Genomic DNA, 25,897 nt, shown 5'->3' with positions numbered 1-25,897 from the left:
AGATGATGTCTCCCTCCTATCCACCCGTTCTCTAGGAAAGAGGGGATCAGCTGTTTGGTACACAGCAGGACCTGGAGAGGTGGGGAGCCTGCCCTTGGTATCTAGCTCCTTCATTGTCATTAACCTGAGATGGAGGACTAAATGTCTTAATTCTGAGTGTCTTTTCTGACCAAATCGGGTCCCTGTGGAGCTGGCTGGAAGGGTTTTGTTTGTTTGTTTGTTTATTTATTTATTTATTGGTACCGGGGATTGAACTCCGGCTCTTGCGCTTGTGCAGCAGGCGGCGAAACCACTGAGCTAAATCCCCGGCCTGGAAGGAGGGGAGAGGTGCAGTCAACATTATCCTGCTGGAAAGGGACAGAGCCTCGGATTCAAATCCAGCTCTTCTGCACCCTCCTCCAACCTGCAAAACCTACCTGTGGCATCAAACACAGATGTAAGCTCAGTACAAAAGGTGACATAAGATGCCGTCTAATGAACGTTGGACTAGTCCTCAATGATGAGATGGGAGCTTAAAGGGAGTGAGATCTCCTACGTGCTGAGAGTAGAAGAATTCATGAAGTGTGACCTTGATTGGGGTGGCAGCACCTGAAGAGGAGAGGACAGGTGAGGAAAAGGAGGGCACCCGGTTACCTGTGAATCCCTCTTAGCAGACATCCCTTCCCTGAGAGGCTGTGTTGGAACTAATGTTACAGTGTTGTCCCTCTTAGAGTCACTTCCAATGCCACCAGGACTAAATAATTGATGGATTGGGCAACCTGGTATTGAACATTTGACATGGCTCTCAATTTTATTTGATTCTGTCCCATTAAAAGTGAACTCCTCCATGCAGCAGGCATAGTTGCAGGCATTTCGAGAGCGACATTCTTGACCTTACAGGGTCATCGCTGTGGCAGGAGAGATACATAGGTGCACGCTCAAAGCCTGATGGGCCAGTAAACCATGGTACGTGTTAAAACCAAAGGCCTGAGAACTTAGAAGAGGGAGCAATTACTTCTGCTGGGAGGAGTGAAGAAACAAAGACTTCCTCGGTGGTGAAGCTTCAGGTCAGTCCTGGGATGGAGTTGAAGGTCAAAAAGCAGCAGAGAAGACAGATCAGACTAGAAGGAGGAGATGAAGAACAGCCATCAGAGACAAGCAGAACATGAGCTCTTTGTGGCACAAGCAGTCTGCTCTTGTGACCTAAGCCCAGGATAGGAAGAGGGGAGCAGGGGGTGAAGCTGGCAGCATTGTTGGGGGCGGATCACGAAGGGGGTCGGCTTTTGTTCCACAGGTAGTGGGGAGCCACGTTGTTTTGCAAAGATCACTGGGAAAACTGTGGACTGGAGAAGGAGGAGGCTCAAGCCAGAGAGACCCCAGCAGAGGCTGTTAGAAATATTTGTGTTTGAAGGAGATTATCGACAGGAGGGATAGAGAAGAGGATCCACTGCAGAGGTTAAGTGTAACGGCCCAGGCCTCTGGAGGGAGGAGGTGAAATGGGTCCGGGCCCTTCTCTCTGTGCGGATGATATCTTCTTCCTTGAGGTCAGGGACACAGAGGGCGTGTGCGCTTGATGTCGAGTTGAGGTAAGGCGATGAAATAATTTATGATCTGAACCAAGACACTTCTGAGAGTGAAAGAGACACTATCAATATTGAACTTGGCCACCATAAGGTCCCCCTTGGTTGAGCTCCCTCTAGTCTATGGAGCTTTCTTAGTTGGAAAATTATTTTAGAGCCCGTGGAGGGTTGGGCATGTGGGCGTTGAGGCTGTTTCTGTTCAAAACTTTTCTCGCCCACCAGTTACAAGCTGAAGAAAGGCAGGCAAGAGAAGCCAGGGCTGGGGCTGTAGCTCAGTGGCAGAGTGCTTGCCCTGCATGTACCAGGCCTTGGGTTCAATCCCCAGCACCTGAAGCAAAGAAAGATTGTTACATCCACTGAGAGTGTGGCTTCTGGGCTTGTCACTCTGAGGGCATTTCAGGTATGGAATTCCCCAGAAGGACCCCCCCCCCCCCCCGCCATCCTCCAAGAGTAGAGAAACCTGAGGAGTTGCTGGGGATTTGGAGCAGATTTTCTAATGTCTGCTCACATGGTTGCTGGTGAGCAGCTCCCCTGGGCGACGGCAGCTTTCTTCCCTGGAAGGCCAGCAGGACAGTGCCAGGACACTCAGGGACAGGCCCAGTGCTGCTGGATCTCCCTTCCCCTCAGGCCTTACTCCAGTGAGGTACACTCCAGTCTGGGACTACGAGAGAATGAGTGATCCTGAAACCTCGAGACGAACAGCAAAGAAACCACAGGTGAAAAAGCAGAATGGGGTGAGTGGCCCAAGAGCAGAGTAGAGACAGGGGGTTGAGGGGAAGTAGAAGTAGGTTGTTTATTTTAAAAACACAGAGATTCTTGCTTCCTGGGCTGTGGTCTCATACCCAAGGGAAGTCTGTGGTCAAGAGCTTAGGGTGAATTTTCTCTGCTCGGGCCTGGGCACAGTGGGCCTGGCTGAGCTTGTCTGGATGGGAGAAAGCGAAGACCAGAGCTGGGACCCTGCCCTGGGGTGGCCTCCAGGTACCCAGCCTGGCTCAGTGACCAAGGCCAGCTCTACAGTGCTGCTTCCTCTTCTGCTCCCCAGTAGGACTCCCTGACAGCCACCTGAGAGACGCCATCTTTTCCGGCTGAGACGCCTGGTCACTCATAGATGCTAAGAAGTCCTGTGCCCTTTCTCCACCTGGCCTGAGCCTTCCCTGACCTCACCCCCAGGCTTTCCTCTCTCTGGCCCGACTGTTCTGTGGGTCAGTCTTGCCCTGGTCTCTTTGGGGTGAGGGCTTCTCCCTATCCATCACGGTGACTGTCCTAAGCCTGAGGACGCAGGAGACAGTGAATTAATACCCAACACTGATCTCACTTGCTTCTGGGAATAGCCTGATTTCTGCCCCGCGTGGGCTATTTACAGTGTTTCTCACCAATATTAATTTTTTTCTGTACAAATAAGCTTAATCTTTTAGGACATTTTTGAAAATTGTATTTGACTTTTTCATCATAAAGGCCACAGAATCACAGGACAGAATATAGAAGAAAAGGCATCCCAGGTCTGGAACCTCAGCATACCTGTGCCTAGCTAGCACGTTGATGAATTTCTTCTCAGTTAGTGAAGGATGTTTTCAAAAGTAAAAAATCCACCTGTAATTTCATTATTCTTAGATTTTTCTCCTTTCATATTCCGTGTTAGCTAGTCTTTTTATGATGTTTCAGAGTCATATTTGTAATTAGAATGTACACAGCTTTATGGTCTGCAATTCCCAATCAATGCCCTGTAAATTCATATTTTTCTGTTTTTTAAACCCTTAAATTTAGATGTTTAGGTTGCTTCTAGTTTGTTTGTTTGGTTTTTTGAGACAGGTCTCACTGTGTACCACAGGCTGGCCTCCAACTTGCTGTAATCCTCCTGCCACCATGGCTGGCAGCTGCTTCTAGTATTTTTAATGGTTATAGATATCTGTAATAAATAAGTGAACTTATGAATTTTCATTTCATACTGTTGTTATAATTACCTTTGGGTAGCTCAAAGGCTATGAAAAATTTCATTGAGACAAATGTTTATAGTGATTAGTAATTCAAAATGTCATGGCATTTTATGAGGTTATTATATTCAATGCAGTCATGTTAGAGATGTTCATCAGCAATATACATATATATATATAAAATTATATATATTGTATAGAATTCAAATCAAATTCAATGGTTAGAGTCAATGTTGACCTTATGGGGAAATTTGATTCGGTTCTTGTCTAGTTCACTTTGCAACCAGAATCATGGAGAGAATTGAGTTTGTGAACTGAGAGATATATATATATATATATATATATATATATATATATATATATATATATATAAAATTTTCATTTTATACAGGTAATGAGGTATAATGTTATATCATTTAAATTTGGATATAAGATGGAAAAAACCTTTCCATATTTACTTCCTCACATGTGAACCACGAATCATGTCCTTCACACATTTATCTATTATGATTTTAAGGGCCGGGGATTTAGCTCAGTGGTTCCACTGCCTGCCTCACAAGTGGAAGGACCCAAGTTCGATCCCTGGTACCAAAAAAACCCCAATAAAAATATTATGATCTTACGATCTATATTTATCTATCAAGAGCTTATGATCTTAAATACTATAAGGCCAGTATCTCATACTGTTTAGGAGAAATCACTATTCTGTTTGATTCAACTATTTTTCCAAACATCTTCTTAGCTATTTTTTGTTTTACAGTTTCATATAGTTAAATTTGTTACTAATGCAAGAGTTTAGAATTTTACTTTCTCTTTGATGATGAGAACATTCAGTTCTGTTAAAAACTGTCTTTTGGGGCTGGGGATTTAGCTCAGTGGTTCCGCTGCCTGCCTCGCAAGTGCAAGGTCCCGAGTTCAATCCCTGGTACCAAAAAAAGAAAAAAAACACAAAACTGTCTTTTTAAATCCACCTAGTGTGTATTTTTTGAGATTTCAATTCTGCTTTCCTAACACCAGCTATTAAATTTAAAATGCATCGGAACCTCTGCTTTGTGTTGTGATGTCGTTTCCTACCCAGATCTCTTACGTGTCACTGCGTGTTTCTGAGCAGTGAGCAAAACGGACCAGATGACAGTGGTCCAAGTCAGGATTAAGCATCAGCTTTATCACTGAGAGCTGCATGATCCTGGGCCCTGATTTACACGTCCAGACCAGGGCACAGCATCCATCTCACAAGGGTGTTGTGAAGAATGAGCCAGGCCCTGGGGGGGCCCTCCTGAGCCGCATCTAAACACAGGGGTTCTACTCCATCCCTTGGTGGGTGGCATCACATGGGCCACCTCTTGTTTCTGGTTGTCCCACTGCTGGCTGTTTTTCTCCTCCTCTCAGGGATACAGTGCTTTCTTCACACATAGTGGGTGGCGGGGGGAAATGTTTTGGAGATCAACAGAGAGAATCCTCCTCTGGAGGATCTAACACTTCACCACCTCAGGTCCTGGTGTTGCTCTGATGGTGAACTTCACCGGATGACAATGGATGCTGCGCAAACTACTGGCAGGACTGATGCAGACAGATGCCACTCTGCCAGGCAGCTACATTTGGCAGACAGGTTCACAGTAACTGAGTCCTAGTGAGAGGAAAACCAAGCAAAGCCACGTCTACTTGCGTTTCCACACATTCCCCGTGTGGATTGAACCAGGAAAGGGGAATGAATTGATTTCATTCATTGTTACTGACTGGCTACCAGGATGGTCCCTAAGACCATGAACCTCAAGACCTCGTGTGTGTGTGTGTGTGTGTGTGTGTGTGTGTGTGTGTGTGTGTGTGTTGGCTAGGAGGGTGTGCAGGGCACAGAGACAACAGCTGCTCTGGTCTCTGCCCTGGTGCCTGAAGGATGGCTGGTGGACACCAGGAGAGGGGCCCCACCCTAGACCTCAGAGGTTCTGCAGAGTATCTCAGATGTTCAATAATTTTAGAAACTTTCAGATACTAAATGTGAGGTAGCTGGGAAAGGACACCATCTAAATTAGATGTGAGCACTGGCTCCAGCCCAGAGCACTGAGGCATGACTCAATGTGAAAGCCTTGTAGTCTGCAGCTGTGTGATTATCCCTGGGCAGATCTACCCCAGACATCTGTATGCCCTGGAGCACATGGGGGAGGTCAGGGATGGGCCTGGAGGGTGCTGGCAGAGTGCAGCTTTCAAGGAAAGTAAGGCTTCTTCCATTGAAGGTTTCTGCAGCTCAAGGTAAAAAACAAACTCCTCAGAAAAATAAAGAGAGCAAAAGGGAAGTCCCTCAATATAGAAATGGCCCCAGAATTTGTTTGGAAAGGAAATGACATTTTTCTCTTTGCAGTAATTATTCTGCCCACGGGAGCTTCTCTGTCAGAACTTGTCATTACTTTTCAGTGATTTCACAGACATTTTGTGTAAACTTCTAGCTATCTGCAGCAGCCTCAGCACTGGTGAGAGGAGGTTCTCCCCACAGTGCTGTGATCCTGCCTCTGTTCAGTGAGACCAACTCTTTAAGGTCACCTGATTTTGTAAACAGTTCCTTCCTGCTGCCAGGCAAGCACCAGATCAGGGGATGTAACAGATGCAAAGAATATGACTCGGTGCTTCCTCCAAGCAGTTCCTGTATTGAAGAAGAGCCATCATATACAAGAATCTTGATGTAAAGCCGACTGTCAGCCTGCCTCATATCAAGGTCAAAGCGGGTCAGCCTTTCTGAAGAGGTCAATGGACAGAAGCAGCCTGAAAAATACGATGAAGATCTTCTGTGGTCCCCACCACAGAAGAGATCACAATCACCTCAACTCCCCACCCTAGCCCTCCCTGAAAGTCAAACTAAAAACAATGCTGAAATAAGTACAAGTGCTTACAGTGGACTGAGTTATGACCAGACTGACATACAAAACAACTTGGGTTATGACTGGAATTTTAGTTTTAACTTACAATCAAAGTCTTGAGTTACAACCTGAATGCCAGTTGCTTGTGCTTCCAGATGGTCTCAGATACAGATTTAATCCTTAAAGAGTTCTGGAAGGATCATTACAGCAACCTTTCCTGTGTGGGGTTGAGAAATCCTGGACCAATATCTCTAAGGACACTGAGATCTGCCTGTGTACAGGAGACTTTAAAGGCTGTGTAGAGGAGCCTGAGCCTTCAATTGACCAACTTGAGCTACAACCAGCCCTCAGGAATGAATTGAGTTTGTAAGTCAAGGGTCCACCATAGTTCAATTTTTTCCTATTACTTTGGTATCTTGGAATGTCATACATAGCTTTCAGTTTTGCAGCTGGCAAAAGGTAATTTGGGATATGTCTTTGCTGATCTTAGGAGTTGAGAGTTTTACGCTGATAAGGTGTGAGGTGACATGATGAAACCAGTGCTTTAGGAAAACTGAGTTAACAATTTGCAGGACAGTTTGGAGGGAGAAATGAATTAGGGAAAGAAGGCTGAAGGCTCTACAGGGCTAAGCATGAGCTGTCAATAACTCCACATGAGACTGGTGGCAGGAAGAATGTGGAACAGGTTGAAAGTACAAATAGTTTTGACAGGATCTGGTGCCTGTCTGGATCTGAAGTCCTTCTGTGTTGGTCAGAGAGGAAAGTAAAATAAGACCCTGAAGGGGAGCTGAGTTTGCTAGGAAGTTGATGTTTGGTTTTTAAATGGGTGAGCTGAGGATAAAGGACCTTCAGGAGATGGCAACTGGATGTGTGGGTGGGCCCAGGAGAGCTTTCAGGCAAGAGGTCTAGATTGTGTGGGGGACAGTGAAAGCCCATGGCTAAGGCTTGCTTGGGGCAGGGAGAGGTGGAGCACAGCTTGAAGCAGACTGAGCACTGACGCTGGCTCATGGTTGTCAAGGGACGGACTAGAAAGGTGAAAGGAAACTGGAACCACTTTGTGTCTGGTGACCAGTGGTGAGATTTTCAAGTCACACTCAGGCCCCACAGAATGCAAAGTGTGGACTGGAGGGAGCCAGGCCAAGAAAGTCTACTTAGAGTTTGTATTTTGGGGGCAACAGCAGTCTGATTTTAGCTGGTGTTGTATTGATGCTGGATGAGCCATAGGCCAAAATTGACTTTAACTACAACTGTTTTCCACCAACAGTGAATATATTATGAACTAGTGCATTTATGAGACTTAAATGTATTTTATATCCCTCAGTACCTACAATGCAGTGGGAAACTGCACTACATAGGTCAGTGGAGGGGAGCTCAATTAGAAAGTGTGGACTCCAGTTATGATTTTGCCACTTGGGACCCTCGAGCCCCTGCATACTTAGAAATCTTTTAAAGCCTCATCATCCTTACTTGTAAAATGGAGATGTAAATGCTCACATCTTCACAGGCAGTGAGAGTTAAACAAGAAAATAAATTAAATAAACAAGTTGTGTGTGTATATATATACATTTTTTTTTTTGGTACTGGGGATTGAACTCGGGACCTTGTGCTTGCGAGGCACTCGACGGAACCACTGAGCTAAATCTCCAGCCCCTTAAATTGTATATTTAAGTGGATAGTTTCTATTTTGGGGCTGAAAGCCACATTGTCCTTTTCATGAAAATGATCAACCCTTTAAATATGAAATTGGGGGCCGGGGATTTAGCTCAGTCATTCCTCTGCCTGCCTTGCAACCACAAGGTCCTAAGTTTGATCTTCAGTACCAACAAAACAAAACAAATAAATATGAAAATGGGCAGGGCCAGGAATCCCTGCAGTTCAATAAAACTGTAAACTAGACGTGCTGTACCCGACATGTGCTGTACCCAACATGTATCCTGTAGCTCTATGATGCCTCTAACACTAACTGAAGGAAGACGGACATTCAGCCACCTGAACAACACATGGTGGTAAAGGATGACAGAATATACCAGTAGGCTAGGCATCATTTGCTTAATATGTTAAAAAAAATCTTAGTGGGTCCCAAAATACTTTTTGTTAACTCATTTGCTTTTATTCTTGTCAATGGAAAACATTCCCCCCTCACCATGAAAATGAAGAAAATTTGGGCCAGCGGTTTGGCTCAGTGGTGCCACCACCTGCCTTGCAAGCGCAGGGTCCTGAGTTTGATCCCTGGTACCGAAAAAAAAAAGGCAACAACAAAAAAAAGAAAATGAAGAAAATTTTAGTTGTAACTACCATGACGATATTGAGTGCATGCAAAAACCTAATTTTTGTTGTCTAAGCATCTGTCTTTGGAATACTGGGGTGCCAGGAAGACCAAAAATGCAAAAAGGAGATGAAAGAAACTAGCTTCTAGATCTCCTTACTTGCAGAATAACTCTGACATACCAACTTGTACACCAACCCCAGGCTTCATCAAGTTATACAGAATCATTAATATCTCTCCTGTTTCTTTCTTTTTTTTTTTGGTGCCCGGGATCGAACTTGGGTCCTTGCACTTGTGAAGCAGGCTCTCCTGTTTCTTTTAAAAGTAAAAACTGCCATTTAGGACACAGATCTATCTTCAGAGCATCTATGTATTTCTAAGGGGTGATGGGATTTCACATTCATTTTATAGACATGTTTTTTTCATGTCCTGGTTTCTGTATCACATTACAGCTATGTATCCTTTGCTGGATTTTCCTCTTTATGACCTCTCCATGGGCAGGTTACAAAATAAATATCTGTGTTCCTCTCACTACGAGTATTTTCCTCTGCCCTAGTTGAAACCCATCCATTAACCAGGTCAGGGAAAGCACCCGTAAGTTGTGTGTAGGCTCGAGGGAACCATGGCTTTTATCTACTTCTCTAACATGCCTGGGTTTTAGAGTTAAATATTTTTATTTCTGAAAATTGAAGTGCTGGAAATACAGTGGCAGTATAGCTGTTAGGAAGATTGTGTGTCCTATCCAAAGGCAAAGGTTCCAAGGTTGAGAGCACATTTATGTTAGACTGCAGCAGGTAGTTCCTCAGGTATATAAGTATGCATAAAGAAAGACTTTTGGTTGTTCTTTTAAACCAGACCTTTTGTTTCTCTTGCTCTGAATGAATAGAATCAGCAAAATTAAAGTGAAACTCACAAAATAATGACCAGGCAATTGCTCCTCATGGCTGTGAGAGAGATCAGCAAGTTCACTAGCCACTTAATTTCAAAGGCAGAGTATTAAATCTGGTATGATTTATTAATTCACCAAAACACAGTGAATTAATATGGACAGAATGTAAGAGGAGCATACACATTTATATATCATATATAGACACCATCTGAGCTAACTAGAGAAAGTTAGATATTTTAACACTGCCTAAAGTCAGTATTTTATATCTATTATTATTAAAGATTGTCTTATGAATATTAAAGTTGTTAAATTTACACATAGGTCAAGGAACAGGAAAACTGTATGATGAGTTCTCCTACTTTTAAATATGTTTAAAAAATTTTACTCATGAAACAAGAGTCATTTGGTGCCATGCTTTTATTCAAATGAAAGGGGAAAAACTACACTGTATCAGGAAATAGCAAATACGACAATATTTTACAGCACAGCATCTTTTAAAAAACCTGTAAGCAATGCTCTAGAGTGGACAGGTACACACATCATACACTGTACATCGCCCAACAGTATCCATGAAATCAGAATTAAGAGCTGACTTTGGCTTTAAACAGCCAAATAAAAACTGTAACAGTCATTCTAAACAAAACTGAAAAGTCAAGAGGAATTAAAAGCTTTCCAAAGCCATGTCAAACACTGATAACCCTGACAAGTGTTTGGCAAGTTTAATTGAATAATTACAATAATTTGACCTTCAATAATGAAAGCACCAGTGCGTTTCAGTAAGGTTGACAAAAATCTCCAAACTTTATGAAATGGGATGTTTTTTCCTTTGTATAATTTAAAAACATAATTTAAAAAAAGCTGGACCCAAATAAAAACTCTGAAGACTTAGAGAAGTATCTCCATATTCCTTTTGCATTAATAAAGTAAAATCTTGTACTGATAGCAATGAACTTTGTGGCAATATTCACATTCTACCTTTAGACCTTACAGATGTTCAATTCAATTGCTGGACACACACAAAGGTAAGAATAAAGGTTAGTCTTGTTTAGGGTTCAATAGCTCCTCCATTGTCTTGCATCCGATTTTTCTTTATTTAATAACTCAGGTAATATCAAGATGATTGCCTTGGTAAGGGAAATTTAATTGAAAAGAACAAATTTAGTAATGTAAAATGCTTATTAAATTTTTCTTTTGACTATTATTCACATTCTGATTAGATTTACTTATAATTATTTTAAACTAGGACAATCTCAACATGTATTTGAAGATCATTTCTAATTGTGATAAAAATTGTTGTCTGAAAGGTAAGATGTATAATTCCCCATTTTAATATTTATATATTATATACATAATATGTATACACTTAAAATATGAGAGTTACATATCCTGGTTTCTCACATGCAAACAGCAGATCACAAATAGTTTTGAGCTACACATATATCTTGCACAGGTATTGGAAAAAATCTGTGAAATTTTTTTACAGTTTTAACAAATATACATAAATATAAGAACATAAATTACAGTAAAATATTGACAGCATTTGAGAAAATGTTGGTAAACCAGATGCACTGATGCCTAAAGGCCTTATAATAATAGAAAAGTACAGCTCAGGGACATCTCATTCCTATTCTTTTTATTTTTTAAATAAGTAAATACATCATATGAGACTTTAGTTCTCTCTCTAAACAACTCAATTAGAGAAACGTATCTATTTTCATTTCTACTTCCCATTAAAGAAAACAAACTACGCATCTCATTTATGATATAATACTGCCTTTCCCCCCTAGTTTACACAGTTGTCACAACACTGAAACATAACAGGGTCACATAATCATTCAAGTCTTTTCCTGAGAATGAAGTTTTCCCCCAACTAACCCTCTGGTATACACTGTTAAAGAACAAAGATCATGTAGAGATTTCAAGTGTGTCCTTACTAGCTGTTCCACTTGAAAAGGATTAAAAAGAAGAAAAACTCAACATAAGTAAAATAATGTGAAGCTATTTGAAAATTAAAATGTAGCCCTTTGTATGTTTTAAAAATTCTAAATATAATTTTTGTCTCAGTTATAAATATAATGTAAAGACCTCCTGAGAACTTGCTTCAGGAAATCTTACATCTTCAGACTGAAAGACTACTCTCAAAGTGTCATTCACTTCTGCCAGCTTATAAAGTGACTTATTTTAAAAGAGATAGAAATCCTTTTTTGTTAAAAGAACAATCTAAATTATTCTGAGTTGGCCAGAAGTGGTGTAAAAACAGCACTGATTTAATCAGCAACTTATTAACATATTCTTGGTTAAGCTCATGTGGCTTAAAGCAAACCTATTAGCAGCTCTTTACAACACTTCTTATTTAATAGAGAAATATTAATACTTGCATGAATAATAAATACAGTATGGTAAATACTTAGAATAATTTTTGCAAATGCTCTAATACCATTAAAACATGAGGGTTATGTAAAATGTAACACTAGTGTTTCTCAACATAGTAAAAAAGGTGCAAGTTACTTCTGAAGGTGTATTTCCTACTTTCATGATCTCTACATAAAACAAAATATAGAAGTGTCTTAGAATAAATCCTCAGGAGAGAAAGGGAACAAAATAAACCATCTGGAGACAAGCATGTACAGTAAAAGGTAAAAAAAAAAAAAAAGCAACCAATACAACCCATAATTTGTAATCCTAGCCATATTTCACAAACATCTGCTCCCTCGTGTCCATGAGAATCCAGGGCTTCCACTTATCTAGTATCAAGCAAATGGATCCAGTAACACACAGATCTCCAATTGTGAATCAAGCACTTCCTTTCATCACTTGGACTTACCACCTAAGCGAGACTCTTCTGCATTCCAAAATACTATGGTTTACATTCCAGTTGTTCATGACAACAGAGTTAATGTCCAGTTTTAATTAATAAGTCTTGTTGGCAATTAGAAAGCTTTTCTATAGGCAGGAAAGATGAAGTGCAAATTCATGAATGTTCTGAAGCAAGTATTTCCCAACTCCTATGCCTTAGTAGGTACAAGTTTTTTGGGTGTTACTGGTCTTTTGGTCTGCCACAAATGGCTATGAATGGTAATTGCATCAACACTGGCAGATAAAGTTTTAGCTGGTATGTGGCTAAACTGTTTCCTGTCAGAATTATATTTGTAAAGTCCCTCAATCATTTTTTTAGTGATAGATTTAGGGCCTATCCCAGTCAGTTTACTGATTTCTTCGGTTTCTGGGCAGTAAGTATACAAAGACCTGAACTGGCAGCCTGAATCCCGGAACAAGATTAAGAAGTTGTTGGCATCTGACTTCTCCATTTCCTTTAGAAAACAAAAACAAAACAGTAACAATAAAAACCCTTATGTATTTTGCTGAACAATATTTATGTAACTGTGTAAAAATAACAAAAACCCTTATATATTTTGCTGAGCAATATTTATATAACTGTGTAACATTTTTGGATCAAATTTTATGACAGATTTTAATGACTACTTTTATTATTTTTGGTGGTGCTGGGGCTCAAACCCAGGGCCTCATGCATACTAAGGAAGTTCTCTAGTCCTGAGCTATACCCCCAGCCCTATTTTAATGATAAATTTTAAACTATATTCTTAATCTTTAAATCTGCTGACTTTCAGAATCCAATTTGAGATTCAACTAAATCTAATAACTAAAGCATCTCATTATAGACCTCTTATGTGCTACTGAAATATTGGGCCTATGAGAATTTTCTTAGGTATTGGTAAAAAGACCTCCATAGTTTTAGAATGTTGTTAAATTAACTTTCATGCAAACGTGCTCACCTCCAGGATCTTTTTCTTCTGACCTTCATTTACTTTTCCAGCCAGACAGCAATGGGCTAAAGCATTTTGTATTATGTGCTTATTGGACTTTGCACTGGGTTCTTTGTAGAGCTTTGGTCCTGTGGTAAGGATTTAAGACAATTAAAAAAAATTACATCCCAACACAGAAATGTTATTTTATTTAACTCTATTTTTTAGTTTGTGCTTGTTTAATTTTTTTTTTGGTATGAGGGATCAAACTTGGGACCTTGTGCTTGTGAGGCAGGTGCCGAACTACTGAGCTAAATCCCCGGCCCATGTGCTTGTTTAATTATTGGGGGTTTTTGAGACAGGGTCTCGCTAGGTAGTGCAGGCTGGCCTTGAACTCACTATGTAGCACAGGCTGTCTTCGAACTCATGGCAATCCTCCTGCCTCAGCTAAGATTACAGATGTGTGCCACCATGCCAGGCAGAAATGCTATTTTAAAATGATGTAATTTTTCTTCACTGGTGAAATTGCTACACAAAACAAAATTCTGTGTTAAAGGCTTTTTACTGGCTGCACTCCAATCAAAGCACTGCTTTATCTGCATCGGGATGTATCTGAGGACAATCCTATGGCTTTCTGAGGCTGCCTTGTGAGAGGAGCGCTGGAAACAGGTATTTCCGTAATTATCACACTGCCTAATCTTAAGTTTGATGAGGTTACAAGTGAGTTTAAAGCAGAATGGGCCTAGAAGTAATTTAAGCTTTTAAGAAGGAAAAAAAAAAAGCTTCATCTTTTTCAGACTGTTCAACTGAACAGAGAAGCAGAGCGAGTAACAAGGAAATGTCTAATCCAAGACCTTGAAGGCTGTCAGACTGGCTGAAGGAGATAATATTAAAATCCATACAGCAGGGAGGAAAAACGGTACAGAGTGAACTGTACATGGCAAGGCTCTAGCCCCATAGGCTCTGTAAGGCTTCCGCCTCTGCAGGATTGCAGCGGGATGGGGCCATCTCCTTTCCTCTGCTCTTCCCCATACCTGCTCTCCTGTGCCTTCCCATCTACCCCTCAACATGCTGCTCACCTTTCTTCTCATTTTCTCTCCTGCTTCATATGTTTTAAGTGTCCTTATCAACATTCTCTTTTTCAGTTTGCTTCTACTTCCATCATCTTCACCCTCCTAATGGAGGCTGGAAGAAGACTTGGTGGGTATATGAGAGGCTAGATTGATCTCCTAGATTCAATGCATTCTCCTTATCTTTTAGAGCCTTTTGATACTTTTAAACATCTGACATCCCAACACTAGAGAGGACTTGAGATTCCAGCCTTTACATAGTAATGAGGACCTATGTGCTGCTGACAGAACTCTAAAACTTCTTCAAACTCAAACTACTATCCAGAAATGGCCAGAATTCTAAAGATCAAAGTAGAGGGATGAAATGTAAGTGGCATCACTAGTTTTGTTTAGAAACCTATTTCCATTCACCTGGGAAAGTCACTAACTCCCTAAGTACAAGGGATGATCAAAACATACAGTAAATGTTTACATTAGAAAATACTCTCTCTTGGTCCAAGCACACTATCCCACCATTCTTGCCACTTTCTGAAGCTGTTCTGGAAGTGGAAGTCCTTTCATGAGTTTTTATGAGATATGATCTCATAAAATGATACGGTGAAAGCTGCTACCCCAGGCTACTGAATGGAAAGGCAACTCATAAAAACATTACAGTTGTCCCCAACCACGTTATTCACCAGATCTGACACCATGCAATTTCTGGCTCTTCCTCAAAGTCAAAATGATCATGAAAGTAAATATTTTGAATCAATTCAGAACATGGAGGCAGCCAAGACAGCACAACTAACGACAACTCATGAAAATGGACTTCCAGAACCGCCACAAAAAGTGGCAAGAACAATGGGATAGATGTGTTTGAAGCAAAAGGGACTATTTTGATGGGGATTAATGGCAATGTGTCTTTTGCTGTAATAATTGGTTTTTTTTTTTTTGGTACTGGAGATCGAACTTGGGTCCTTGCGCTTGCGGGGCAGGCAGTGGAACCACTGAGCTAAATCCCCGGCCCCTGTAATAATTGTTTTTTCAAAATGTAAATACACTCGTATTTCTATCGCACCTCAAAGAGCAGCACTGGTGAAGCTGAGCTACTTGAAAATGACCATTTGAGTGTACTGTTTTTGTTTAAATCAGAGATTCTTATGTTTAGACCAAAAGGTGAGCCAATAAAACTTTTAGTGTATCCTGCATGTATTCTTAGTGTATTAAATTCTAATGCTTCCCTCAAAATGTACTGACACTAACCTGTGTATTCTGTTCCAGAAGCCACGGAAGAAGTTGTAGATGCATTTTCCCAGTCTTTTTCTCCATTTCTACTGCCACAGCGACTTGGAGACAAGAAACCTTCCACAGACTCTGATCTAAATTGTAAAAAACATTTCTTATGTTTCAAATACAAGAACACTTTGGGGCCACAGAGTATGTGTAAGTACATCAACAAAGACAACCTAGGGCCTTAAAATAACATAGTGATGATGTTTGTCTTAGGCACAGCTTTATATGCAGGTTCTCACAACCAGTATCTGTAAATATTTATTGAAAAAAAAGAAACGTTTTTCCATGTAAAAACTGGTAACTAACCCAACAGAGTAGTAATACAAAGATCAGAACTTTAAAATGATGACAGTCATTAAAACATTCTTTTCTGGTATGGGCGTTATAGTGTAAGATGATAAAATGACTTTTAGTTTTTAGACTATATCCTAGATAGTGCACAAAAGAGATCTTTCATCAGGGTGTTAAAACTCAAATGTTAAATTCAAATAGGTAGCCTACTTTGAAATTATTCCAATGGGGAAAACTCTAATATTCAAAGGGAATTAAGCTTGAGAGGCTGACAGTACATATCGTATGTTCTGTTTCTGCTCACTATGACTTAATAATAAACATGTTAGCAATTACTTGCTAACAATTATTGTTAGTATTTATTGCTTATAAAAAGTATCTTATCAATGTCAGTATTTCTAAATTGTAATTGTTAATTTCTTTTAACAGGAATCCAAGTAGTCCTAAGACAGCAAAACTTTATTATGATTCAGTCATTATAAAATATGAAATAAAACCATGAAAGAATTTTTACTTAAAATTATATATAATGGCAGATATCATAATCTTTCCTATGAAAGATATTTATATGTTTTTGATTTACCTTGGTGTCCTCTTGCCTGAATGGACACTCTCATTATCACCTGTGTTCAACGAGGCCAAAGAAAGGCTAGAGACTGAAAAAAAAGAAATTTGTGATTCTGAGCAAGAAAAATTAGAAATTTAAAAGGAGCAACTAACAGTCTGCTCATTAGATAATATCAGCATATGAAAACTGAGCTTCTGTAGCTTCTTTTCCTTAACTCTTAATTAAACATGTATGCATGCATATGTGAAATTTATTTAGAATTAACAACCTACTTTCAGAAAACAATGATAAAATTAACTCGCTGTTCCAAAACTAAAATGCTAGTCAGATATCCTCAACAAAGAAAACTATATTTAGTAATATCTGATTCCTAGGTAGAAAATTAATTTACTCATTTCAGCCAATGCTGTCTATCTGAGTTTCACTGGCTGGGAGTGGTGGTACATGCCTGTAACCCCAACTACTCAGGAAGCTAAGGCAGGAGAACGTCCACTTTGAAGCTCGCCTACACAACTTAGTGAGACCCTCTCTCAAAATAAAAAAATTAAAATGGCTGGGGATATAGCTCAGTGGTAGAGCACCTTTTGAGTTCCATCTACACTACCAAAAAAAGCAAAAAGAAAAAAAAAGCTTCACTGACAAGATAAGATGGAGCTTTTAAGTAATGCTGTTATTTTCCCTCATTTTTAGAATAACTATGGTAATTCTCTAAAATTTTCTATGGCGATTAATTTTTTTTAGACAGAGTCTTGCTATACAGTCCAGGCTGGCTCGAACTCAGGGCCATTCTCCTGCCTCAACCTCCCGAGTGCTGGGATTCCAAGTGTGTGCCACCACGCCAGGTTCTATGGCATTTACTTTAAATAAGTTTTAAAGAATAAGAGTATGAATGGCAAGTTAAAAAAATGTATTTTCTCAACTCAGGTATTAGAAATTTGGATTCTTGACCACTTCTGTCTTACAGGAGGGACCTGCAAACTCTTGATCTTATATTCCTTATTCCAGACATTTTCTTATATATTTCATGCATAAAACATTTACATTAAGTTTACAAGTATTTTAATAGTAGTTAATAATTCAAGGAGATTATATATGAGGACAGTTCACTAATAAGCTGGTAATTGAAATAGATTTTAAACATTTTTTTCTATTAAATATATGCATTCATACATAATACATATAATTCATAAAGAAACTTTTGCCAAAAAAATAAAACAAAACCAAACCAAACAACATTGCATCTTCACATCATTTTGGGGGCTGGGGATTTAGTTCAGTGGTTTCGTCCCCTGCTGCGCAAGCACAAGGACCCAAGTTCGATCCCCGGCACCCGCCCCCACCCCCCAAAAAAAACAACATTGCAAAAAACTTTTGCCCATTTTGGTTTTTGGAATAAGAACATGCACAATCTCAAAATGAGCATCCAATTTAGGAGTATCAAAGCATTATCAAATAAGTATGACAAAGCATGCTGGTGGTGTTTCATGAACAGACTCCCTTAACAAGCTGTTACCTGGAGGACCTTTGATTGGGGTTTTGGGGGACTCAATATGATCTCTGTGAATTGACTTTGGCCGCTGTTTCTTCTGTTTTGCCACCTGAGGCCGGGGCTTAATCACTGTATCCATGTCTTCCATTAGTTTCAGCTGTTTTCGTCTCATATATTCTTGCCTAATAAATTCTCTGCGTGCTTTCTCATCTTCTTTCTTTTGACGCTCTTCTTCAGTTTTACGCCTAAGAAATTACACGGTGAAATTTTTTATTTTGCATATCAAAGACAAGTGACACTGGAAAGAGCTACAAGCTTTGATGTGAACAGGGAGAATTACTATATTTCAGCACCTTGGGGGAAAAATGTACTTGAGAAAATTTAAGTCATGTGTATGTGTGTGCATGTATATATATCTATGTATTTATATCTCCCAATGAAGTTATTTTAAATTAATGCTTTGAAACATTTAAATTTTTTAAATTAATGTTCCTGGAGAACTTTGACATGCTAAGTCAGGCAATACTCTGGGAAATAAAAGTCAGCACTGATCCCGATGTCCAGCATTTATAAATATCTCTGGAAAAACAAAAATCTGTTAATTAAAAAATTAATGAGCTGGGGATTTAGCTCAGTGGTGTTGTGCCTGCCTTGCAAGCGAAGGTCCTGGTTCAATCCCTGGTACCGGGGGAAAAAACAAAAAACAAAACATAACAAAAAGCCCCAAACAAAAACAAAAGTCTGGCAGAAGCTGCCAACAGACTCATTAAAAAAAAAGGGCCAGGGATTTAGCTCAGTGGTTCTGGGACCTGCCTCACAAGCACAAAGTCCCGAGTTCGATCGCCAGTACAAAAAAAAAAAAAATTAATGAGGCCAAGCATGGTGGCACATGCATGTGATCCCAGCTACTCAAGAGGCTGAAGCAGGAGGTACCGAGTTTAAGCACAGTGAGATCTGTCTGAAAATAAAAAGGGCAGGGGATGTAGCACAGTGGTGAACCCTCGATAATGACAGGCAGAGGGAGGGAGAGAAAGAGGACACACTTAACAAACAGGCCGATGCACCCTAATGCTAGGATCTGAAATTCACACAGCAGTGTCCTTTACCTTGTCTCCTCTTTCCTGTGCTCCATTTCTGCTTCCAGTTGCTGTTTCCGAAGCTGAGTTTCTTTCTCCCTTCTTAATCGTTTCTCCATCAAAGCTGCTCTTTTCATTGCCATATCATTTTCTGCTTTTTGATCATCCTAAGAAATTTCATTGAAACAGGAAGAAACATTTTAGGTACTAATGTTCTTATTTCTACTTGTCACATTTTATGGTTACTCTTATAACTGAAAACCTGAACTTTACTAACCCTACCAAATGTGGAAATAGTTCAGGAATTATGATGGAAGAACTGAAAGTGGTAACAGTTCTATCAATTACACTTGATCTTAGCCAAAAGGCTGAGAAGCGCTAACAGTTCTATCAATTAACAAAGGACACATAATGACTGACCATCAATGAAATAAATGTTTTTTTGGACTGTGGTAAGTAACCTGGAGGGGCGAGTTAGCCTCCAATTATTACAACTGTATTTAAATTTTATTTAAAACATATGCTCAATAAAAACACTCATATATAAAAAGCATTCCAAAACTAGCTATTCAATATTATACCACATAAATGAAACTACTATATCTTTTTAAAGCTGATACACTGACAGTTTGATTGGCAGGTTCAGAATGTGAAGAAAAGATGGACAAAATTATACTCTTCCGAAGTTTTCTTTTTGATACCATGACCTTGTGCCTGCGAGGCAGGTGTGGTGCCACTGAGCTAAATCCCCGGCCCTCCAAAGTTCTTTTAATCCAGTTAGTTCGTACTCTGTAACCCTCCTAGGCCTGCCTGGCTTTTACATGATCCTTTGGGACAGCTCTAATTTTTAGGAGTTTCTAAAATGCTTCAGATTCATGAGTAGTTCACTGTCCTAATGATTTCTTGTCTTTTGTCCTTGTCAGTGCTTAATTCATTGGTGTCTAATATATTCACAACATAGTGCCAGATTATAGATATTAAAATATGAAAAATGTAAGAGGTTAAAAATCACAAGGGGAAGAGGTACAGAACAGGTGCCTTGTACAGGAGCCCAGGGAAAGATTTAATGGATAATGGAGAGAAGTCAGGAGACACCATTCAACTCATCAGTTCCAATATCCATATATTTGTATCTGTGTGTACTTTATTATACCCTAGGGGTAAAGAGATGCAATATCTCTGAGAGTTCATAGTCCAAGAGACAAAACAAATAGGAAATAACAAAACTGGGTCACAGGTGTTATAGTTTCAGAGTATGTTTAGAATACAACAAGACACAAAGGAGGAAATATTTAACCTCCAATAAGGGGGAAAGAAAGGCTTTAAAATAAGCTTGAGGGGACTGGAGATTTAGCTTAGTGGTGCCAGAACCTGCCTGGCAAGTGCAAGGTCCTGAGTTTGATCCCTGGTTCTGAAAAAAAAGAAAGAAAGAAAAAAGCTTGGGCCGGGGATTTAGCTCAGTGGTTTCGCGGCCTGCTGCGCAAGTGCAAAGACCCGAGTTCGATCTCCGGTACCAAAAAAAAAAGAAAAAAGAAAAAAGAAGCTTGAAGGTAGTGTTAATGAACACTCTAAGATAAAAATTATGGGGAAGAGGCTGGTCAAACAAGTTTAGAGTAGTCTAAGAAAGTCCCTAAATGTTATACTAAAGGTGAGAACCTCATTCAGCAGGGAACTCTTCAGATTTCAACTGGAGCTATGCTCCTGGGACATTAGCAGGATGAAGCATGGAACGGTGTGATTAGAGACAGGGAGCCTACTTAGGAAGCTATACTCAGACCAAGGGATGAGTTTTGGGGTGGTAAAGATCTGGAAGGAAATGAAGGTACAGATCTTCTGCCCGTGTTACCTTAAAGTCCCCATACCCCTCTCCATTTTCCTTTCTCTGTAGGAACAGAGGCAGCAAAGGTTTCTAAAATTAGACAGTAAACTTTAATATACATTGTCTACAACAGCACTCCATAAAAAAGTTTTACATGATCAAGAAACAAAATAAAGGGCAATCACCCTGAGATCAAATTAAAAATAAATTTTATAGATTGCAAGCATTAAATGATCAAAAGTAAAACTAGCAATTATAGTCAACTCAACAGTCTTGGTTTTTTCACACTTTATGAGCTTAAATTATAAATTAGCATTGGTGGGTGTCGTCTTTTCTATTTATACTCCAAATTGTGGAGTGATACAGGATTAAAGACTATCAATGTTAGGCCCTTAATTAAAAAACAAAAGAGAAACATGAGTAACTCATATTTCTAACTGCAGAAAAACATATAGATAAAAAAGTGAGTGATAATCTAGTAGAAAATGTTTTATATTATAGGTTTTTCTTTCTCTACTTTTCCTGTTATCAGCGATAAATTCTAAGATCTTCATTATAAAGAGGTGACAATGTTCAATATCTGGGTTAGATGGCTGCAGAAGTGTTTAAATAGTTTACATATAAAACCAATACTAGGCCGGGGATTTAGATCAGTGGTTTCACTGCCTGCTGCGCAAGCGCAAAGACCTGAGTTCGATCCCCGGTAACAACAACAACAAAAAACAATACTAAATTTCAAATCTGTATTCCAAATGTAGGGCTATTCAGGACTTGAGATTATTTTAGTCTGTAATTTAAAAAAAAGAAATGAATAACAACATTGTTGTTGGTTGTTTGTTTTTAGGGTCTTACTTATAGTTCAGGCTGGCCTTGAACTCAAAGCAATCCTCCAGCCTCAGCATCCCAAGTGCAGGGATTCCAGATGTGTGCCACCATGCCCGGCAACAAAATATATTTCTGATTAAAAAAAATAAACATGCTCCATAATTTGGAATATAAATTAAAAAGGCAACACTCAAGAGACCATGGGCTAGATCTTTACCCAATGCTTTTTTTTTTTTTAAGATAAGGTCTGCTATATATCCTAGGCTGGCCTTGAACTCACTATGTAGCCCACGCTTGCCCTCATGTAGGGATCCTCCCGCCTCGGCCTCCCAAGTGCTGGGATAACAGACATGTGCCATCACATCCAGCTTATCCAGTGCTTTTAAAGGAGCTATTCCAGGGGCCCTGGGTATAGCTCACTGGGAGGACACTTGCCAAGAATGTGTGAGCCCCTACATTGGATCCCCAGTAATGCAAAAGGTAGAGGGTATTTCAATGATAACTTTCCAATTTTATGTTTTTCCTTTTTAGGGGAGACAAAAGGTTTCACTATGATATACTCCAGGCTTTGAACTACAGTGATCCTCCTCCCTTAGCCTCCTGAGTGCTGGGATTATAGGTGGGCACCACTGCGCCCAATTTATATGCTATTTAAAATACTTTACCTTGTAAGATCCTATCCGGTCAGTTTTTCAAAAAAATTTATTAAAAGAAAAAATGTAAGGAAAAATGATTACTTTTTCAAAAACCTAACATATATTCACATACAATACTAAGTTATGAGCTGTTTACAAATTGCTTATAGAATCAATCACTCTTAGAAAAGATTTGAATTGCTTAATTTTTTAAAAAGGCACTTATGGAAATGAGAAAGAGGCAGAAGAGCAAAAGCAGGAAATACACCTAAATATGGGGCATGATTATGACAAAAGGGTTTAACTATAGCTTTGAATCCACACTGGAATATTGTTTTAGAAATCACAGTGTGCTACAATGTGACTATAATACACTAAAGTGGGGCTTTCAAAATATATTTTAGAGTTAATGGCAAGCTTGTAACAAAAGAGCTGCTACTAAAAGCATGTCAACTTCAAAAAAAATATATACTCACACACATATAGAGTTGAGTATTACCTTAAAAAAGAACCCACAGCATACTTTCTGGTCATCATCAAACTGTTCTTTATCACTTTCTCCATCATATTTTTCTACAGCTACATCAGCCTTTTCAGGGGGTTTCAAATCTGAGAGGGAAACTTCAATCAGATTAACATTTTTAGAAGCAGTAGGCGGAAAAGTGGGTTTAGGAGGCGGTTCTGTAGATCGAGTCCATTGGTCCTCATTTGGTGTCAGACACACAGTCTCTGTGACAGGCTGTGACAGGACTTCTGAAACTGTTGACTCAAGAGGTTTGATCTCCTTTTCTTCAGGCTTTTGTCCCTGCTGTTCCAGAGCCCCTTTACATTCCAAGGCCTCCTTCTTAGCTTCCTCCTTCAGCTTGGGTTCCTTTAACTGAGGCTCTCCATCATCCCCAAAACATACAAATGACCGAGTCTGAATGGGAACTTGACTTGGTGAAAACCTCCTTAAGCGAGGAAGACTATCCACAGACCTCGGGGGGGTCAAGGTTCTATTCAAAGGTGTTAGTTTTAGTTCATTTGGCCTAGGAGTCCTTTGATTTTTAACAGAAGATGTGCTTTTCCTGTTAGAAGACTGTGGAGATGGGTGAGTCGGACGAGGGGAGTCTGAGGAGAATGGTGCGACAGGTGATGGCAGGCCTGTCTGTCTAGATAGTTTCAAATCTCGAATCTGTTTCTGTGGAGAGGGTTGTGGAGGTGAAATCACCCAAGACTGCTGTTCTCGCATCTGCATTAACATCTCCTGCTGAAGGGACAAGCGTTGCATTTCTTGCTGTAGAAGATGCAGGGATGAATTCAACTTTTCAATGGATTTTGTATATTCTAAAATCTCTCCTTCATTTAAATTCTCTTCTGAGGGGCTTGCTAGATTCCACTGCTTCTCAGAATCAACAGGTGTTGTTGGAGACTTTAGCCATTTTGTCGGCGGATTCTCCATGCTTTCTTTTATGTCGGCTAGAGACTTGCTCCTTTGTCCATCAGGTTTTTGGGATTCCTTTTCTTTTGCTCGATCAGTATACACTTTCTCATCTTCTGCACCAGCTGCTTCCTCTCGAAGAGGGGAAATCCCATCCCCCCTTTTTTTCACTACAGTAAGGAATGCTGTCCTTCCCATTTTCTGCCTCTGTTTGGTAAAAGCCGCTTCCATCTTCTTTTTCTGGGCTTCTATAGCACGCCTCTTTTCTTCTAGTTTCATCCTAAGATGCACCATTTCAGAAGCCAACAGCTGTGTAGTGTCCCGTCCTTGTGGAAGGCCTGTTTCTTCTGGAATTTGTGCCCAAGCAACCACATGAGGAATGTTAAGTTCAGAGCCCTCTGGAGTAGTTTTTTGAGAACTGCTTCCACTACTTTTTCCATCAGTATAATTCAGTTTCCTGAACTTCTGTTCAGCAAAGCTGGTCATCTTAACCCCAGAACTAGAAGAAGCACTGCTACCTGGCTGAGACTTGTTACTTACAGTACTTGGACAAGGACTTGAAGCTTCTCTGGGATTGTTGGTTCTTATATCATAGTCCTGAAGAAATTTAGATGCATCATCCATGTCAGAATCTAGGCTTACAGTATAATCTCTCAAAGAAGAGTCTTCATCCATAGTTTCAGGAATGTCTTCTGAAGGAACATGAATTCCAGTGTCTACTTCTGTGGTATCAGTTATGGGACTTAAGGCACCTTTTGTATCAGTTAGGTTGTCTGGACTAGATTGACTTAGCTTGATATTTGAATTTAAGATACTCATTTCCTGGCTATGAAGAAAGAAGCCATTAGCAATTTGGTCTGGCCGAGGTGTACAGGGAGATTTTTCAGTATCATGAATTATTTGTAGTGCTTCCTCAATGCTTGGTGTTTCAATCTGATTGCCAAACTCATCTAGAAGTACTCTATTTTGTAAAGCTCCATTGGGAAGCTTGTAATGCATATTCTCATTAGAATTTAGTTCATTTGTATTAAGGGGCATGTAAGATCTGAGGTCACTGTGAGGGTCTATATTAAGTTCTTCTTCAATGCTTTCTGCTTCTTCTTCTCCATTTACGGGCTTAAAGGACAAATTTTTCCTAATGTGTTTAGGTAAACGATTGTTGTTCAGAGTAAGTCCTTCATTACTAATAGAACGTGTGATTCCTCGGTTTGGAGTGGGTCTCTGTACACTATCTTCTTTATCAAAAGAAATATCAAATGAAACACCATGCACCGATGATCTAAAAAAAAAAAAATTAAAGAGAAAATCCTTAAGTAATCCCAGCAAATAAATGACTTTTAAGGTAATCACTGAACAATTCTCTGAAGTTGTATTTCCTTTCTTTCCCCATTTCTCATAATCATATTGCCCTCAGGGTAAGTTAGGACTATTTAGCTACCTTGTACATTTAGCCCCTTTGACTTCTCTATCATCTGCCTGTGCTGCCCTTTTCAAATTTAGTGTTAATTTAAAGTCTAGATCTGGAAATCTAGCTAATAATAAAAGACAGAGAGAGAGAGGGAGAGAGAGAGGGAGAGAGAGACAGAAAGAGAGAAACGTGGCATTTCTTGACAATGTGAATATACTCAAGAATAATTCTCTTCATTTACCTTTTCTCTTTGGGCCATGTTCCTATGAAGCCATCAACATAAGACATAGACGAAGACCTTCTAATTCCTCCTTTAAATGAAAAAAAGAAAAAGCCACTAAAGTGAGCAATTTAACAGATTTCACATATTTGATGATTCATTAATAGTGCTAAAAAAGTAAGTAGAATCCCCAGCACACACACACACACACACACACACACAAGCTTTAGGGCTAAGAATGTAGCTCAGTGGTATGGCATGTGCTTAACATGAGCAAGGTCCTGGGTTCAATCCCCAGGAAAAGTAAGTAGATACATATGAAAATTAGCAGAGGCTGGGAATGTAGCTCAGTGGTAGAGCATTTGCCTAACATGGGAGACATGAAAGGCTCTGGGTTGGATCCTTAGCACCACAAGAAAGAAAATCAAGCACAGCGAAAAGGACCACCCAGACCAGCCTCAGTCACTTTCCATAAAAAGACTAAATATTTGTTTATTTATACTTATTCTTAATAATTTCCCAGTTAATCTACCTAAAATAAAATTT

At 39.7% G+C, this 25,897-nt stretch overlaps 1 protein-coding gene and 1 long non-coding RNA gene across 12 annotated transcripts in view; one reads left to right on the top strand and one right to left on the bottom strand.

The window, feature by feature from the left end:
• The window catches only part of LOC147823179 (uncharacterized), an 88,367-nt gene that overhangs the window by 18,016 nt on the left and 44,454 nt on the right, over positions 1-25,897 (top strand). For 3 of the 6 annotated variants that reach the window (XR_015444216.1, XR_015444217.1, XR_015444212.1), the window contains exon 2: positions 13,815-15,750. This is a non-coding gene — a long non-coding RNA (uncharacterized LOC147823179). The remainder of the gene's footprint in view (positions 1-13,814; positions 15,751-25,897) is intronic. The other 3 variants (XR_015444215.1, XR_015444213.1, XR_015444214.1) reach the window with 3 other exon arrangements.
• The window catches only part of Camsap2 (calmodulin regulated spectrin associated protein family member 2), a 113,639-nt gene continuing 97,635 nt past the window's right edge, over positions 9,894-25,897 (bottom strand). For all 6 annotated transcript variants that reach the window (XM_021242345.2, XM_004862264.4, XM_021242346.2 and 3 more), the window contains 8 exons: positions 25,373-25,442; positions 22,803-25,002; positions 19,055-19,191; positions 17,973-18,193; positions 16,475-16,547; positions 15,571-15,686; positions 13,289-13,407; positions 9,894-12,805 (listed from right to left, as the gene is read on the bottom strand). In XM_021242345.2, coding sequence (XP_021098004.2) covers positions 12,500-12,805; positions 13,289-13,407; positions 15,571-15,686; positions 16,475-16,547; positions 17,973-18,193; positions 19,055-19,191; positions 22,803-25,002; positions 25,373-25,442 — 3,242 coding nt within the window. In that variant the 3' untranslated portion in view covers positions 9,894-12,499. The remainder of the gene's footprint in view (positions 12,806-13,288; positions 13,408-15,570; positions 15,687-16,474; positions 16,548-17,972; positions 18,194-19,054; positions 19,192-22,802; positions 25,003-25,372; positions 25,443-25,897) is intronic.

Source organism: Heterocephalus glaber, unplaced genomic scaffold (assembly GCF_053883595.1).
Source record: "Heterocephalus glaber isolate CG9 unplaced genomic scaffold, H.glaber_assembly_v1.0 deba00001600, whole genome shotgun sequence".
Lineage (NCBI taxonomy): Eukaryota > Metazoa > Chordata > Mammalia > Rodentia > Bathyergidae > Heterocephalus > Heterocephalus glaber.
Note: the sequence above shows the minus strand (reverse complement) of the source record. Positions and strands in the feature narration are given on the sequence as shown.